General features: G+C 32.4%; 1 protein-coding gene across 4 annotated transcripts; it reads right to left on the reverse strand.

Annotated features, from left to right (window-relative positions):
* Positions 1-5,771: 5,771 nt before the first annotated feature.
* Positions 5,772-9,072, reverse strand: LOC111406160 (KH domain-containing protein HEN4-like). Of its 4 annotated transcripts, none has more exons than XM_023035398.1 (7): positions 8,455-9,071; positions 7,646-8,017; positions 7,303-7,557; positions 6,774-7,040; positions 6,486-6,550; positions 6,260-6,331; positions 5,772-6,094 (listed from the first exon to the last, which is right to left on the reverse strand). In XM_023035398.1, the coding sequence occupies exons 1-6, from the start codon at positions 9,022-9,024 to the stop codon at positions 6,283-6,285; spliced, it is 1,578 nt and encodes a 525-aa protein (XP_022891166.1). In that variant the 5' UTR covers positions 9,025-9,071; the 3' UTR covers positions 5,772-6,094; positions 6,260-6,282. The 4 variants fall into 4 exon arrangements, 2 of the variants coding, with proteins under 2 accessions (XP_022891166.1, XP_022891167.1); XM_023035399.1 differs by having other exon boundaries at positions 5,772-6,108; XR_002704946.1 differs by lacking the exon at positions 6,486-6,550 and having other exon boundaries at positions 8,455-9,072.
* Positions 9,073-17,669: the final 8,597 nt, after the last annotated feature.

Raw genomic sequence — 17,669 nt, forward strand, 5'->3', positions numbered from 1 at the left:
CACTTAATTTGAAATTTCTTGTATGTTTTCATTTGTCAAAACAATACTTAAAAAAGCATAAAAAAATATTTTTTCCTTTTTCATATCATGAAAAAATTATAACTCTAATAATGTGTTGATTTTTTTATTTTTTAAATTTCCATTCAAAAGGATATTTTATGATTAGGGTATTATGATTTTAGTTAAAGATGACGTTTTATGATTATTAAAATTTTAGGCCTGTTTGAACCTCATTAATTTGAAGAGATGTATTATGGAATAATGTTTGATGGAGAATGTGTGGTTACAAAAGAATGAATTTTTTTTTATTTTGCGTGTAATATTAGTTTAATGAAGAATGTATAGTTAAATATGAGTGTTGTTGAAAAAATAATGGGAAAGAAAGTAAAATAAAAAATGACAAACAGAGGCTTTTGTGTGTGTGTGGATGTAAATTGTAGTACCCGAGGATAATTATATTTAAACCAATATTTTTGTTACAAGCATCACATTTTAATTGCAATAGAGGACCCTAAGTTTTTTACTTATTTTCTCACTGATACACTCAACTTTTTTCATTGTATTTTTATACTCAACTTTCTATTAGTTAGCACATTTTGACCCTAATGACTGTACAAAAATTCATTACGAGGGAATATAAACTTATTTGGCACTCCTATTTATTAAATAAGTAAGATAAACTGCATATTCAAAAAATTCAACAAAATACTTTTCCCACATTAATAAAATACATGAAAAGACGAGCTAGATATGATAATTAAATAAAGGTTAAAAATAAAAAAAATGTGATCCTAACTATTATAATATTATTGATGTTGTAAAACCATAAGATAAATATTGATGATTATTTAGTCTTATTAAGACACTTAAATAAGTCATATTAACTGTAGAAGATTCTGTTTTATGTATATTGTAACTCTTATTTGAACCATATAAATATGGGATATTTGTTTTCAATAAATTGCATGATTGAGTTTTGACTCTCTGCTTTTTCTTATATTTATATTTAACCAAAATAAAGAGAAAATTTGAGATCAATAGTGAGATATTCGTAGGATCCAAACAACTTGCAGATTTGTGATAAAAACATTAATATCTCAACGCTCCATTGTCCGAATATCATGAAACGGATAGAAAGTTTCACAGCTCATTGTTCTTCAAATTCAATGACTATTAAGACTGGACATGAAATGGTTCAGTTCGATTTTAAAATGAATCGAATTGAACCTAAATTTGAATCGAATTGAACCTAAATTTTTTGATATTTAGTTAGTAGAATTGTTGAGTCCAAATTTAATTATTGAACCGTTTAGGTTTGGTTCTATTCTGTTCAGCTCCATTTAGTTTCCGAGTTTCGTTAATAATTAATTTTTTTATATTTAGAACAATGCTACATTAATTTAACTATGATATATTCAATCTTAACTGTTATAAAATAACATAGTCCAATCATATGATATTTTTTGCACCTCCCTTTGTTGAGTTTTTCATAAATTTGACTATTAAAATCACAAGAATATAAAGATAATGAGCTCAAAATAATGAATAAAGATACAACTGATCTTTCAATTCAATTTCTCCAAAACGACAGAAAACGGTAAAGTGAGAGATTTGGGTAATACTTGGATCAATTTGATTAAGTTGGGCATGGTTGAAAATTAGAAATAGGAAAAATCATATTTTGGATTTGATCTAATTAGCTAACAAGTTCATTTAAAAATAATTATTTAGCTTATTTAAAATTTTAAAAAAAAATTAGGGATATTCGATTCTTACTCGATGAACTGAACCAAACCCATTAGTTTTCAAATTAAATACTTGTTCGGATATTTAACTAAAGAAGAACTGCTTGATTATGTACAGTTCGATTCAATTTGAGAGCTTTGTCCAATCATAAGATTATGATTAAAATCGAATAATCCATTAGTGAGAAATCTGTATGTGAACAGTAGCCAAATTCTTACACAAATAATAATAATAATAATAATAATAATAATAATAATAATAATAAATAAATAAATAAATAAATAAATAAGCATTGATCGATGGTCCTAATGCCCCAATATATGTTTCGAAGAGTCGAGTGCGGAATCCATTAATTCCTATCCCCAAGTTTATATATGCTTTTGAATTTGTAGTTTGATATAAGAATTGCATATTGTCTTAATTACACAAATTGCTAAACTGTCACGTTTTCTTTAATTTATTGTTATTTATAAATTATAACTACATATTTAATTTTTGTATTCGATTTTCATGTTATAATTGATTACAACATAATATTTTTTTTCTACTTATTTAATTAATATGTTTATGTACATTGAAAGAATTCACATGTCACCAAATTAATTTTGGTACACGTGATACATGATTATGCTTATAAAAATTATTATTTTCTGACTAATTTATTTTGATTTTGAGGGAATCATGCTAATAATGTGTTATAATCTAGAGAGAATAAAAAGAGAAGCCAATAAATTTGTGTATTTTATTAAGAACTAAAGTCTCATATTTATAGAGAATAATTAAGGCTACAAGGAATACAAAAGTCAGAATGGCTAGAACTACAGGAGTATAAAAGTCATTTATAAATATTACTCCCTCCGTGTCATTTATATAGGTTAATTTTGTTTTTCACACAGATTAAAAAAATCATATTTAATGTTATTGAAAAAGTAATTTTAGCAAAAAACTTTCCTAATTTACTCTTATTCATATTTGTACAATTTCAAGATTAATGGGAAAAAGTTAGTTATAACTAGGCAAATTAAATAAGGGTATATTGATTAAAAAAAAAACCCAATAAAAAAAAAGACTATATAATTGGGACAAGAAAATAAGGAAGGTCAGCGCATATAAATGGACGAAGGGAGTACTATATTTACAACATAAAATTGTACTAGTTTTATTGAATAATCAAATTTTATGGAATAAAATATCATAAAATAATTTTTCAAAATTTTAAACCAAACATATTTTATAATTTTTTGGTTTGAAAAATAATTTTTTAGAATGAAAAACAACCATTTCTTAGTAACTTTAAGACAAGTCCTCAAAAAAATAAAATAAAATAAATTCAAAACTGAAAACTGAAACACATATCAAACGAATTCTAAACTTTTCTATAGTATGAGATTGAGAATTGAGATTGTATTATTGTCGGAGAGAAATGGAGGCTTTGCGGTGTATATATATATTTGTATAAAAGTGGAGTGAGTGAAGAGAGAGTGCAAAGCATATGAGTCAACACGTGTGCGTTGAGAAATAAACAAACGTTGGGAAGGTGGCGGCAGTTTTAGCTTTGGCGTAAGGAGGGAGTTGTGGGTGGGGAAAAAGGAGATGAGCAAGTGGTTTTGATTTTGGTTTTATTTTAGAGAAGGGTATGATTTAATAGATTTACTATTATAATTTTTTATTTTATTTTAATTAGGACCAGTTTAAACTTTATACAAAGGGACTTATGCATTGTAATAGACAAAACTTCGATACGAAATAAATTCTCTTTATTCTTTTCATCTTCTCTCTCTCTCTCTCTCTCTCTCTTATTCTCTCTCTCTTCTATCTCCATCTTTTTTTTCCCCTCAATTTTGTTTTTTGTTCAATTGTGTCTTGCATCAATATGATATCAGAGCAAGTCATTTTTCTTTAACTAACGAATTTCATGTTCAAATTCAGAACTTATACACCTACCTCCATAGTCACTTTCAACCAATGTTTCCATCTCCTTTTCGCAACACCAAAAAATCCCTACAATAGACCAGATTTAAACATAAGAAAAGTGAAGGTGCGAGTGTAATCAATAAAAGAAATATTGTTATTATTGTTCAATTTCGACCAAGGAACCACACTGCAGTTCAATCAGAGTCATGCATGGAACGCTAAATACCTAAACAATAATTTTACCTAGAAAAATGATAGTCTGCTAGGATCATTTGCACAGATCCTGGCCAGACTATCTCTCAAACAAGGGGGTCTACACTCATTTTTTAAGGACCAAAAAAAAAAAAGTGCCCACCCTCTCATAGTTTGGCCAGAGTCTGTGCAAATGACTCTGGTAGACTAGCATAGTCCTTTTACCTATGGTTGGCTCCATATTAGCCACTTTGGTAGATTTTTTGCTATTGACAGATTTAATTTTTTCATGTGTTTGGCTAGTTAATTTGATATTAAAAAAAAAATTGATTTAATTTTAGAGATTTGTTCCTGTATTGTGTGTGCTAAAGTGATAATTTACAATATTTCTAATTACTTAATTGGTTTGGGTACTTCACTCAACACCATGTACAATTCACAAAACAACTCTCATAGATACACCAAAACACTATATCATTACCATTATAGTTTGCATTTTCCTTACCTCATCAATACAACTATCCCCCATTTAGGAATTATGGTAGGAACGTTCACTATCCTTCAAGGCAAGTCATATTACAACCATGGGATTTTGATGGTCTTGTTTGCCCGTGTCATTTTTATTTGCTCAATGATCTTGAAAAGTTTTTTAACTTTCACAACATTAGTGACTGATTTCGTATTTCTCATTGTAATATATTATTTGTCGGATCAGCTTGGTATTATTGAAATTCATTTTTTATCATTTAGGTCAACACCCTATCACTTTAAGAGATGAGGTTAAATAACAAATATGTCCTCGTATATTGTCAATCTTAGCTGTTCGATCAATTCTTTTAGCATTGTAAGTAAAGCGTGTCCACTATTAAAGAATATCTAGCCATTTTAAAATAGCTATTGAATAATTATATTATTTATAAAGTTCGTTACATCAAAAAGTCTAAGTTTCTTAATGATTTGAATCCTGAAGTCATGCGTCACGATATTACCGCTCCCCAATCTTTAGTTGAAGCTTAAGGCAAGCCAATGTATGGGACATATTCTTTTGTTTTCTCCAAGCATGTCATATGTTTGGTCTCCCACCTAGTCCCGATAGTAGTCACTTCCCAAGTCTAGTTGTAGTACTCCTCACAAGGAAGAAAATGATATTTTTTTTATTGTTGAGCCTATTAAATGTTTTGATAGCAAGGATGAAAGTTTCAACATATTGATCATGATAACATTGTCATATAAGCCAATATACTCCTCAGAAGGCCTCATTTTTATCCAAGGAAATTATTCGCATGCATGCTTTTCCTATCAATATTCGATTGTTGCCTACTAACCACGTCATATTTCTTTAGCTCTGTACTTCGTTGACTTTATGTCGAGATTAGACAAATTATTTTCAGTCATGCAACTCATGAGCATGTTATAGTATTTAATTCACTTTTCAAATTTATACTCTAATATTTAGAAAAATGATTATGATTAGATTTAATAGATTTTCTAGTATTTTTCTATTTTAATTAGAACTAGTTTAAACTTTGAAAAAATGGGGCTTATGCATCATGGTAGACACAATTTTGATATGAAATAAACTTGATATTTTCCTGCCCAAATTGTCTTTATTCTCTCCCCCTTCTCTCTCTCCCCCCTCTTGTTTTCTTTCTTTTTCAATTTTGTTCTTCGTGCAATTGTGTCTTACATTACAAATATTCTATGAACATACTGATTTATATATATCTGAAAGCAGATAATCTCAATGAACCCCAAAAGAGAAAGTTAGGGCTAATCAAAATGTTCTATAACACTTTGATAACACTCAAATATGACTTCCTCTAAAACCTCTTCCGAAAGGGAAAACTCTTTTAAAAATTAATTTCAACCAATGATTAAGGTAGTTTTCTGAAGAAATTCATCTACAATAAACATAGATATCGTGGAAAGACAAAGCTTTAAAACAAAATGAGCAAAAACACAAGTTACCATGTCCAAAAGTTTCACAAATACACAATACTTCACTGGATTGAACTTCTTCAAGCTACATCACTTCATGAAAGTAAAAAACTTCAAGCTAGTACAAGACCATTATCAAACTAACAGCTTTCATTACAAGACACCACTTGTAACATCAAAAGAAAGAATAAATTTCAAAAATGATAATGATTTCTCATTTCTTGTTGATCTTGTCCTCTGGTCTTTAGGCTAAAGGCATCATCAAAAGAAGCAATTGGCTAGCTTTAGGCATCACACACGATATCTGTAATAATGGAACTGCGAAAGGAAGTAAAGAGGGCGGAAAAAAGGAGTACTAATAACAAATATATGCTTTAGGCGACTTAACATAGAAATAGGTAAACGTACAGCATAAACGGCACAGGATTCTAAACTAAAATTTAACAAACAGAAGGAAGTCATGCATTACCTCAATGACTTAAGAGCCAGGCACTAATAATTATAAGATTTTTCAGATGAAACTGGATTCTGGCTAGATAACCTGTAAGAGCGGTCAAACAATGAGCTTGGATGAAAGAATTAGATCTAACCAAACCTTTCAAGAAAGATGGAGAGTTCAAGAAACCAGTACAAGGTTATAAATGTTGAGGGGGAGGAGGGGAAGAGGAAAAATTCTAGTAGGTACAAAATTTTACCCAGCAACACCAGAATGACCTGATGAATAAACGCCATATGCTCCATAATTACTTTCACCGACAATCTAAAGCATCGAACATGGATCAGGTTGTGGACAAAAGGTGAAAATTTGCTTGGCAATTAAATAGATGCTAAAGAGAACATTTAATGTACAATAGTACAGTTCCATACTAGAAATGTATGATTTGGAAAAGGATATAACTCTTCGCTTAATAGAAAATCAGTGTGATTCTAACTATAAGAATCAGAATATATCCAATCTTACTAAACAAATTGGTAGATATTACCTGTGAAGTATCATAACTCCTGTAACTTTCACTCGGTGGCAAATTTTTGGAGCCATAACCACCTGAGTAAGTTGAATATCCATGATTTCTTGATCTATTATCACGACCCATATATTTTGGGCCATCAGAAATGTCTGGTGATGTTTGACGATATGGGGCAGGTGTAGAAAATCCAGATGAAGTTCCCTCAGTCTCAAACATGTTTGCCCTCAAGCGCATCACTACTTGTAGTAAGGCTGCTCTAGCCGCATTCGTGTCTCCCGTAATCTGGCAAGCACCATGTGTATTATTTAGTTATATCTATTATCTGATGCTTATGCCCAACGCACAAAAGTTAAAATGACAGATAAACAAAGAACACATCATTTATTTTTACCTTAAACTTCCTAACATCTATTCAAAAGTGAACTCTATAAATGAAATTCGAAATCCAGAGACAAGACAAGCAGGCAGGGAGATGGTAAAATGGGCAGGGATATAGATGGATGGACAGATAGTCATATACAGAAACAAAAACAAAGTCATCAACCTGCACCATCTCGTCATCTTCAGATGCAACTTTGTGAACATGTTCATCAGAAAGAATCCGGATGTTCGCTCTCGTACTCTTTCTCATCTCTTTAACAATAGCCCCACCTTTACCGATAAGACATCCAATTCTAGAGCTTGGTACAAGTAAACGTGTTGTGAAAACAGGATCACCTGATTCTCTTTCTGATCTCTCACTGCACCTTGGTTGCAATCGCATTGTCGCATCGATAGTCCGGGAAGGAGCATCAAACGTCTGAGGTATCAAAACTCAGGTCAACACAAGCATCTTAAATTGTTTATTTGTAATTATGATCGTCAAAACTACATTAAATTATGCTCACCTCCTTTGCTGATATGGATATAACACAATCTTCTCCTTCAGCAACAGAACTATCAACTTTAATGAATGCCCCTGATTCCTGTCTTATTTGTTTTATAATGACACCACCTTTTCCAATCACAGCTCCTATATTTTCAGGTGGACAAATCAAACGAAGTGAGAACTCCTTCGCAGTGTAAGAACTCCCATAGGGACCCATTGATGAAACCACACCCACAAGAGGGCCACCGACATTTGGATTGTTGAATGCTATTCCAGATCTATAAATGCTGGATGCCGACAAGAGCAAATACTGTGACCTTGAGGGATTATCATGAAGACGATATGCAACTTGGTATAGAGCTTTCTTCACAACAGTAGCTTCCCCTGATAACTGAGATTTAAACAAGTACTAACTGTCAAAATCATCACTGATATTTTTCCACCCACTCTTCATGCAACCAAAAGCAAGCATCAGAAAACCCCAAGCATATTGTAAGTTTCATTTTCAGAGTACAAATACGAGGAGATTGCTGTAATAACACTCACAAAAGAAATTCACCACCATCTTATGAAACCCAAACTAACCGTGTTTATACATCATGGAAAAGATTATAGATTCTTTGAATATTAAATATGACAAACTACTGCATTCAAACAACCTAGTTGGTTCTAAAAGGTGGAACTATCCTTAATGCATACTCTCAAGATCCCACCAGATAAACTATAATACTAAAAATACAATTGTTAACACCCATCTCAAAAATTTTAATTGTATGCCAAATTAAATGCAAAACAAGTAAATTAATACCAGTTATAAATGATTTATACCTGGATAAGTTCATCAGAACTCAGAGCACAAGGTGGCAAATGCTCACTACCCAAAATTCTGATTTGAACACCAGTTTCAGTTCTTATGTTCTGGATTATTTGTCCTCCTTTCCCAATCACACAACCTATCTGATCAGATGGCACAAGCAAACGCACAGTGACTTGCAGAGGCTCCTCAAATGCACCATTCACAGGCGACTCCTCAGCGACCACCCTGTCATGCACCCGAAAAAGGGCATCTTGCGCAGGCGAAACTGGGTCTTCCTCATAACTATTTGTTTCATCACTTGTGCTATAAATGGTTACCACACGTTCATCACATCCCGGGATAGTCTCACTAATCCTAATCTTTGCGTGGGTTTCTGCTCTCAATTGCTTCGCAATATCCCCGCCAATTCCAATAATGCTCCCTATTTTTCTCAATGAACACAAATAACGGTAGACTGTATCATCTGGTCCAATACCATTTGGTTCTTTTTCGTCATTGGGGTTCCTTCTTTTCATCCCTTCATTTCCAGAGTAATCTGGTAAAGTGTTCAATCTCTTCTCATAACCATTCGTCTGTTCCATTGTTCAACTAGACAATATAAACCTAATCCTACCATTAAAAAAAATCAAAAATTCCAATCAGCCTTCTATTGTACAGCGTTAAAATAAATCAAATGTAAATGCAAAATGCAGTGTCGATACAAAACCACCAAAAAAAAAATCGTACGTTTTCTCACACTTCAATGTCGCTAAATTTAAAACATTCAGTTTTTATAACGAGAAAGTGTTAATATTTCAGTTTTAAAGGGCACCCATTAAAGTAAATCTGCTTATATATATATATATATATATATATATTTCATTCTCCTCTCAATTACCTAATGAAAAGGAGCATGGCGGGATGGGGTTGAATCATTTGTCATATAAGAGTATGAAACACTTGTTTAATTTCGAGTGTGAATACACAAACCTAAGAAAGTTCTAATTTAAGAAATTTGTTATGCTTGATCTATTAGTTCTTAGTTGCTTTGCATTCGATCGAATCATTCTTAGTTGCTTTTCCCATACATCAATCTTCCTAGTTGTAGTAACACTAGCAAAAAGGCGAAAAGGCCCATAAACCAAATCATTGTGTAGAATGCAATTTGTCGTGAAGATGATCTAAATGGTTCTATTTATTTTTTAATTAATCCTTTTTTATTATTATCATAAAAGAATGGGAGTGGAGTCAAAAGGGACAAATGGCACAACATATATAAATACGGTCAAATTGTCCATTTCCTATCAACGACAAGGAAAAACCCTTTTTCAATCACGTATTTAAAAAAAAAAAAAAACACACACACACACACACACAAAAGATACTAAATGGAACACAAGAACTATCCACAAACAATTCCATTTTTCAACTTTCCTAGTGGGTGAATCATAATTATCACTATTTGGTTATTATGAATAACATTGAAACACGTGATATGCAAAAATATCACTATAAAATCGTGTGGCTTAAAGAAATATAGATAGACCGCATTGTATTACTTTAAAATCAAGTCGAGTCAATCAACCTAAAACATCTTATCTATATATAGTTTATCATAGATTTTTGTTATTCTATTCAACACACACTACACAAATAATAATAATAAATAAATATATAAAAATTAATTAAAAAATTTGAAAAAACTCTATTAAGGCTCACATTGTCGAGTTAACACTTGGTTGCGAAAAGAAACCATATTGGGCACTCGGATGATGATAGATAATTCATTCATAAGGATGAACAACAAGGTAATTCATAATAGCTTGCATACCAAATGAAGATCGCTCCCTTCTCAAAAGAGGGGAAGGATTGAAGATTCGATTCCAAAGCAAGGGAAAGGGAAATTTGATGTAGCCGAATCTTAAGCTCCCGTCAAAACGGGTTCCTAGGGAAGAAGCAAAACCCAGTCCCTCGACATCAAAATTATTTGTATCAATTTTGTCATTTTTAATATTTATCTTTTATTAATAGCTGCTTTAGGTGTATTTTATTATTATTTAGTAGTTGAAGGACTAGAGCGCAATTTTAGTTCCATCAGTTTTTGCTCCCTATCAAACCATGCGGCTTGTAGTAGTGCTCTTTGGCTTCTATTCAATACAAATTTAATAAATTGAGAGATTCATTCTCCAATTTCGATCCAAATTAACGTTACTCTTGCACGAATTAACGTTTTATAATCGTGTATTCATTTCTTGCTCACTTGTGTTTGCATTAATTTAGCATAAAAGTCCAGCCATGTTCTTAATAAAGACATTTTGGTATTCGTGAGGCATTCTTGGATGAAATTTAGAACTTGATTTGTTAGATCAACAAATAGATGCGTTGAAGTCCCAACAATGGGTATTGTGGACGAGGGCGAAGGAGAATCTCTTGTCTCGTTCAAATTCGAATGATAAATATTGTTGATTTGGGTGGTCAATGATCATTTCATTACCTGCAAGTGAACAAATTCGTGAATAAGTAATAAAGTGGTGTGTAGAATGTCGAACCCATGAGAACTACGTGTTTGATCAAGTTTAAGCTAACCCTACCCTTAATCGAATAGTAAATCAATTTGTGACTAAATAATATAAATCTATTAACAAAATAGAAGGCAATGGAAAGAATATTTATCAAATTTCGTAAGAAATATTGCTAAAATGTAGAATCCCCCGTATTATTCCATTTTTAGTATAAAAATTAAATTGACAATTCGAAATCATTCATGTTGGTCAATGTTACTAATTTAATTGAAAGCCTCTCTCGATAACGATCAAATATGTTCTCCTTATATGATCTTCTATCTCTCGATGAAAGATGCAAACATAATAAATACATTAATAAGTGCTAGAACACCTATTAAAATCATATAAAGCATAGAGGTATATCTCTATCCTCTATCGAACTTTACAATGTTTATTATATTGTGCTAAAATCCTATTTATCTCTCTTGGCAAAATAAAATCCACTAACAATTCAATTGGTGATCAAATAATTAAAAAAATGATAAAAACGATGACAATAAACATCCACAAATAAAATCAAACTAGAGTCAAAATAATTAATTAAAAGTTAAAAATATCATAACAAGGGTTCATCTCATCCTAATAATGTATAAAACTAGTCTAACATATTAAAATTAAAAGAAATCATATATATGTGGAAAAACATAACCCGAATTTTTGATAAATAGAGAAGATGAAGATAAATTTTGAAATCTTGAATCTCTTCAATAATTTCTTAATGAATCTCCACTTCCACCCTCTCTTCTTTGTCCAATACCAAGTTTGAACCTTCACTTGATTGAATTCTTGCAAATCTCCTTCAATTCTCTCACAAAAACAATGAATTCTCCTCCTTTTATGATAATAATTGATGAATATTTAAGTATATTATGTATAAGAGATATGTATGAAAATCCCCTTTATGTATTCTCATGTTGGGCATCTGTAGTGGTCGAAAACTGGTGAAAAATCACGCCTAAATTGGTTTCCAAAAGAGTTCCAATCGAATAAGGAAAGTTATACTTGCACTCGATTGTCCCTGCACAAGAGTCAGTATTTTGATCATAACTTTGTCTCCTGATATCCAATTGAGTTTATTCAAAATATTTTGGAAAACTAACTAAAAGGGATACAATTTTTCTAGAGATAGATATTTTTCAATTCGAACATTTACTATGTTAAAAATTGGTCGCAATCCTTGATGAAAAATCTGGAAAATATATCATGAAATTGGAAGTCAATTTATGGTAATATTATGATGATATTCCATGTTTTTACTTCTAATTACATCCAATTAACTCCCATCAATCTTTAAAATATCTCTTATAGTCCAATCAACCATTGGATATTTACAATTTGGTCTCCAACTTTGTACTTCGCCATTTTTCGCTTATTTCTTTCAATTTAACTTCCAACCAGCGAGATTTACCTAATAAATGAAATATACAATAAATTAGGCTATACTTGCTTTAAAGAACTATTAAATGTTTATATTTTTAGGTCTACATAAGTGTATAAAATACATTTATCAAATACCCCCAAACTTAAATATTTGTTTGTCCTCAAACAAAATCATAACCTAACTTAACAAACACACAAATATGCAAAATATTTTGGTTGGATAATCTAGCTTTTTACCTTGGAATATGAAATTTTAATATTAAATCTATGAGAAGCTTCTAGGTTGCAATACCAAAATTAATGTCCACTTTACCAATGCAAAATTGACGTATGTGTGAAGAATTAAGTAATCAATCATGAATACACAAGTTATTTCAATTCCCGATCCTCTGTAGTCAGATATATCATTTTCATTTCTCGTAAGATTCACACAACCCCCAAACTTATTATTTTTCACTCTTTTTCCAGCATGTGATCTAATGTTGAGTTTTTCATTACTATTCTCACCCTCTTCAATTCAGGTAGACGTCACTAGTTGCAAGTCAACACATCAATGAATAAGGATTCTCCAATTATTTGATTGCTTCGACTATCAAGATTCAACTAGGTTAATTATCTTTCATCGAAAATCAAATTCCATCGAGCAAGTGTTAGGACTTAACAAGACATTTAGTGCATTTTTTTATTTTTTTGTTATTTATTTATTTATTTATTTTGCACTCCCCCTTAAACTTTCTAAATGACCCACGTAGTAAGCTTTTGGCCGATGAATCTCAAGTCAGACGACTTTAGGGCACCAGATTTTTAAACACCCTTGCAAGCATAATAACCCAAGCCAAAAAAGTTTCGAAGAGAACAAATTTTTTTTTCAAGGGTAACTTCATATTTAATTGCTTTCTAAATGACCCCTGTAGTGAGTTTTAGGCCGATGACTCTCAAGTCAAAAAGGTTTCGAAGAGAACAATAATTTTTTTTCCTTTCAAGGGTAACTTCATCTATGATTGTTTCCTAAATGACCTCTGTAGCGAACTTTAGGCCGGTGACTTTCAAATTAGATGACTTTAGGGCATCAGGTTTAAAGATATCCTTGTAGGCTTAATTGCTCGAATCATAAAGGCTTCAAAGAGAAATTTTAAATTTTAAAATATATATACCTTAATTAGTGCAATGCTCCTTATCATACACATATTCAAGAAAACTAACCTCCAACTCAAGACTTTCATCCAAGTTTATCCTGTTTATCTCAAACAATCCACAATTTTTTTTTCATACAAGGAATTCATATTCACATCTACATCTACCTACAATAGTAAAATCATCCCAAACTATGCCAAATTTGGTCTAAGGATAATTAGTATAGTATGATTTGGGTAAAGCATCTATTTCCAATTAAGTCAACATATTAAGAGAATGAAACAACTCATTTCATCACAATATCAAACTTAATTATAATGCGCATATAATATCAAGTTTTGCAAGTTTAAGTTTCAATCGATCTAACATGCAACCTATCCACAATTTATAAATTAACACTAAACCTCAAATTAAATCATTATTGTTAGCTAAACTGTCTAACCCACACAAGCATACAACTAAATAAAAGAGATTTTTTAAGATAAATATACAAAAACACAAAACATACGAAAAACAAAAATTAAAAGTTTTTTCCACCCTTAAACTTAAAAATCGACATTGTCCTCAATGTCATGAAATATAAAAAAGCATATAAAGGGGTAGGGAAGAAAAGGAAGAACCCACTCTCCGAATTTTTTGTTGAATGTGTGAGATACTATGTGTGACGGCTAGGAAATTTTTCTCATCATGTTTTCCCCTTGGGTCTATGTTGGTTTGAGTGTTTCACGCCATCATGTCCCTGCACATAGTAGTTAAATCAAACATTAAAAATCAAGTAATCTAGAAAATGTGTTACTTAACTCAAACAATTAAAATACCAACAATAAATTCAATGACCTAAGGGAGTATTAAGGATGGTGATACCCTACAAATTAAAATGTGCTTAAATCTAATGCAACCTAGTAATCAAAACAAATCTATATGCGATGCGATGCAGAAAGAAAAATAAATAAAATGGTTAGAAGATTGGGTTGCCTCCCAATAAGCATTTAATTTAAAGTCTTTAGCTAGACTGTACAGATGAATTGATTATGGTGGCTTAAATAGGTGGTTTGAGCTTTTGCACTCCTTACAGTTTTCGACTTTGCATCTTCGTTTTGCCCTCCAAACTTTGAACTCTTCATTCTTCTCTCGTCCAACGCTCACTAGATGTTTAGGCTCCATCTCTTTCAAGCTTTGTTGCACATTTGCAGCAATATACTTGCACTCCTCTTTAGCCTTTTTACTGATCTCTTCTTGTAATGGATTCTCGATAGTGTTGTAGATCTTAAACTTCTCTTGTTTATCTTCCACTCTCAATGTTAGTTCGCTACTTTCAAAGTCCATGACAGCTCGACTTTTTGATAGAAAGTATCTGCCCAAGATAAGTAACGTTGCATCACACGGCTCCTCTATATCTAGGACAACAAAAATAACAGAGAATATGAATTTGTCCACTTTAATGAGCACGTTCTCAACCACTCCTCACGGATATTTGATTAATCTGTTTGCCAATTGAAGGAAGATGGATGTGTCCTTTAGTTCTTCCAATCCTAATTTTCTGTATACGGAGAAAGGCATTAGGTTTATACTTGTTCCTGAGTCACATAAACAATTAAAATTCAAACCATTCCCTATTGAGCAAGGTATTTTGAGACTCCTTGGATCTTGTAGCTTAGAAGGTAATTTGTTCTGCAAGATAGCATTACACTCTTCATTTAACTTAATGGTCTCAAAATCTGTAAGCTTTCTCTTTTTTGATAAGATCTCCTTTAGAAATTTTGCATAGTTTGGCATTTGAGATAAAGTTTTAATCAATGGGATGTTGACATGAAGCTTCCTAAAGATATCCAAGAACTTTGCAAATTGTTCTTCCAACTTCTTCTTTTGTAATCTCTACGAAAATGGGACTAGAGGCATATAAGTTTTGATAGGAGCGATTGCCTTTATTTTTAGATTTTCTAGCTCTTGAGATGGAACTACTTTGTCTAGTTGTTCAGATTTATCCACTTGTTCCTCATTTGTAGAAGGTGCTTTTTTATTTTCTGTTACCCATCTCTCAACTGTAATTTCTGGAAGTTGAACCCTGCTGTGTGTAGTGATTACCCCAACCTCCTCATTCTCTACAACTTTTACTGCACTACTTGCTACTTAGGATTTATCTCAATGTCGTTTGGCAATGCTCCTTGTTGTCTTTCTAAAACTGCTTTTGCTATTTGTCCCATCTGGTTTTCCAAATTCTTGATAGCAGCTCCCTAAACTTGTCAAGTCTTATCTGTTCTTTGTATGTGTTGAGTAGAGATCTCTACCAACTTAGTCACTAGATCTTCCAATGAAGACTTATTTTCGGCCTGCTGAAAACCTAGCAGTGCAGTTTGCTGTGGCGCAATCTGAGCTCTCTGATTGTTGCTCCATTGAAAACTTAAGTAATTTCTCCAGCCTAGATAGTAGGTGTTAGGATTCTGATTGTGTTACTATCTTTGAAATTTTTTAGCATAATTTACATCCTCTAGTGATTAAGCAAAAGGACTACCCATGATGCAATCAACACTTTCATGATTTCCTCCACAGTGCTTGCATTTTTGTCCGACTATTTGAATGGTATTCATCTGATCCACCTTTTTAGCTAATGCTGCCAGCTGTGCTGAGATTGTTGTTAATGGATCCACCTCATGTATCCCATCTGCTTTCTTTACACTTGTTCTTTCTATAGGCCATAGTGCACTTGTGAATGCTAAATCCTCCATGATTTGATATACCTGATCCGCTGTTTTTTTTGTAATGGAACCATCGCATGCGGAGTCAACATTAGCCCTGCTTGTCGAATTTAGCCAAATGTAGAAATATTGTACCTAGAGCCATTTTTGCAATCCGTGTTGTGGACACTGACGGAGCAACCCTTTGTACCTTTCCTAAGCTTCATAATAGCACTTTGAGTCAAGTTGAGAGAATGTGGTGATTTCGTCCCTCAACCTGGCAATCCTTTTAGGTGGAAAATATTTGTTCAGAAACTTCTGACTCAGACTATTTCAACTGGTGATGCTGCGTGGAGGAAAAGTATCCAACCATTCCCTAGCTGAATCTCTCGAAGTGTAAAGAAAAAGCCTCAGTCGAATTGCTTTGCTTGAAACAATTCGATAATCGATCCTAGTGACGTTTTAATATCACTAAGAACAGGAAAACTAAATTCCACGAAATAAATAAATTGGACAAATTGAATGTTATAGCCTGTTTCCAATACTCAGCTGCTTGATCAAACCAAGCCTTCGCAATTTTAGCTGCTTGATCAAACCAAGCCTCCGCAATTTTAGAATCTTCTTTGACGAATCTCTCTTGGTCCTGTTTAGCCCCCTAAGGGGTATTAGCAGTCTTTTCCAACTGTTGTTTCCCTCCCAAGGGTAGGTTCTTACATGTTACCCATTGTAATTGGATTATTATTTTTGGCTATTCATCAAATACTTGATCTCTCATGTTTTGCATTCTTTTTAGTTACTATTTAGCAGTTTATGAAAGATTCTGATAAGCTCAAACTTTTACAGTTAGATCCCAAGATTGAAAGTATTTTCAAAAAAAAAAAAGAAAAAAGAAAGAATAATAAGGAATATAGCAATGGCCGATCAAGTTTAGTTTCCACCAATTCAACTAGTCATTAAGGTTGTCAACCCTTACTAGTTTAGGACTATTTGATCCCCTTTCCAATAAATGTTCGGTCCAGCATCATATACTCTCCTTTTGGACAAGCTAATTACCATATTCGACCAAATGTAAACAATATGTTCCAAAATCATTAGGACATCAAATTCCATGAAAAAGCATATAAAAATCTTCACGATCATTTTCGAGCTTTCCTACTTCTATGTGAGGCTATCAGTCACGAATGGATGTCAACAGATGCTTCAAATGCATTTAATTTCTCATACTTTGAATGATAATGCACGAGATTGATTGCACTCACTACCTGTCGAGAGCATCTTATCTAGGAGTACGAAAAGTGTTTAAGGATTCATTTCGAAAATGTTCGAACCTTGATGTTCCTAAACATGCACAAGTCTTCTACTTCTAAGCCCACGAGCGGCTCATTTTGACGAGCCACGAGCCGGCTCGTGGCTCGTGAGCCTGTGACCAAAATGGTCACAATAGTGACCGTTTTGGTCACTTTTCAGTGACCATTCTGGTCACTGAATTTTATT

This window comes from Olea europaea, chromosome 12 (genome assembly GCF_002742605.1).
Source record: "Olea europaea var. sylvestris chromosome 12, O_europaea_v1, whole genome shotgun sequence".
NCBI lineage: Eukaryota > Viridiplantae > Streptophyta > Magnoliopsida > Lamiales > Oleaceae > Olea > Olea europaea.

Bases quoted from the DNA above. Each gene is read 5' to 3' on its own strand.
- LOC111406160 (XM_023035398.1), bottom strand. From the start codon at position 9,024: ATGGAACAGACGAATGGTTATGAGAAGAGATTGAACACTTTACCAGAT. The intron at 7,041-7,302 runs GTTGATGACTTT...GGTGCTTGCCAG, and splicing joins AAGATGACGAGATGGTGCAG to ATTACGGGAGACACGAATGC. The intron at 6,332-6,485 runs GTAAAATTTTGT...CCGCTCTTACAG, and splicing joins GGTCATTCTGGTGTTGCTGG to GTTATCTAGCCAGAATCCAG.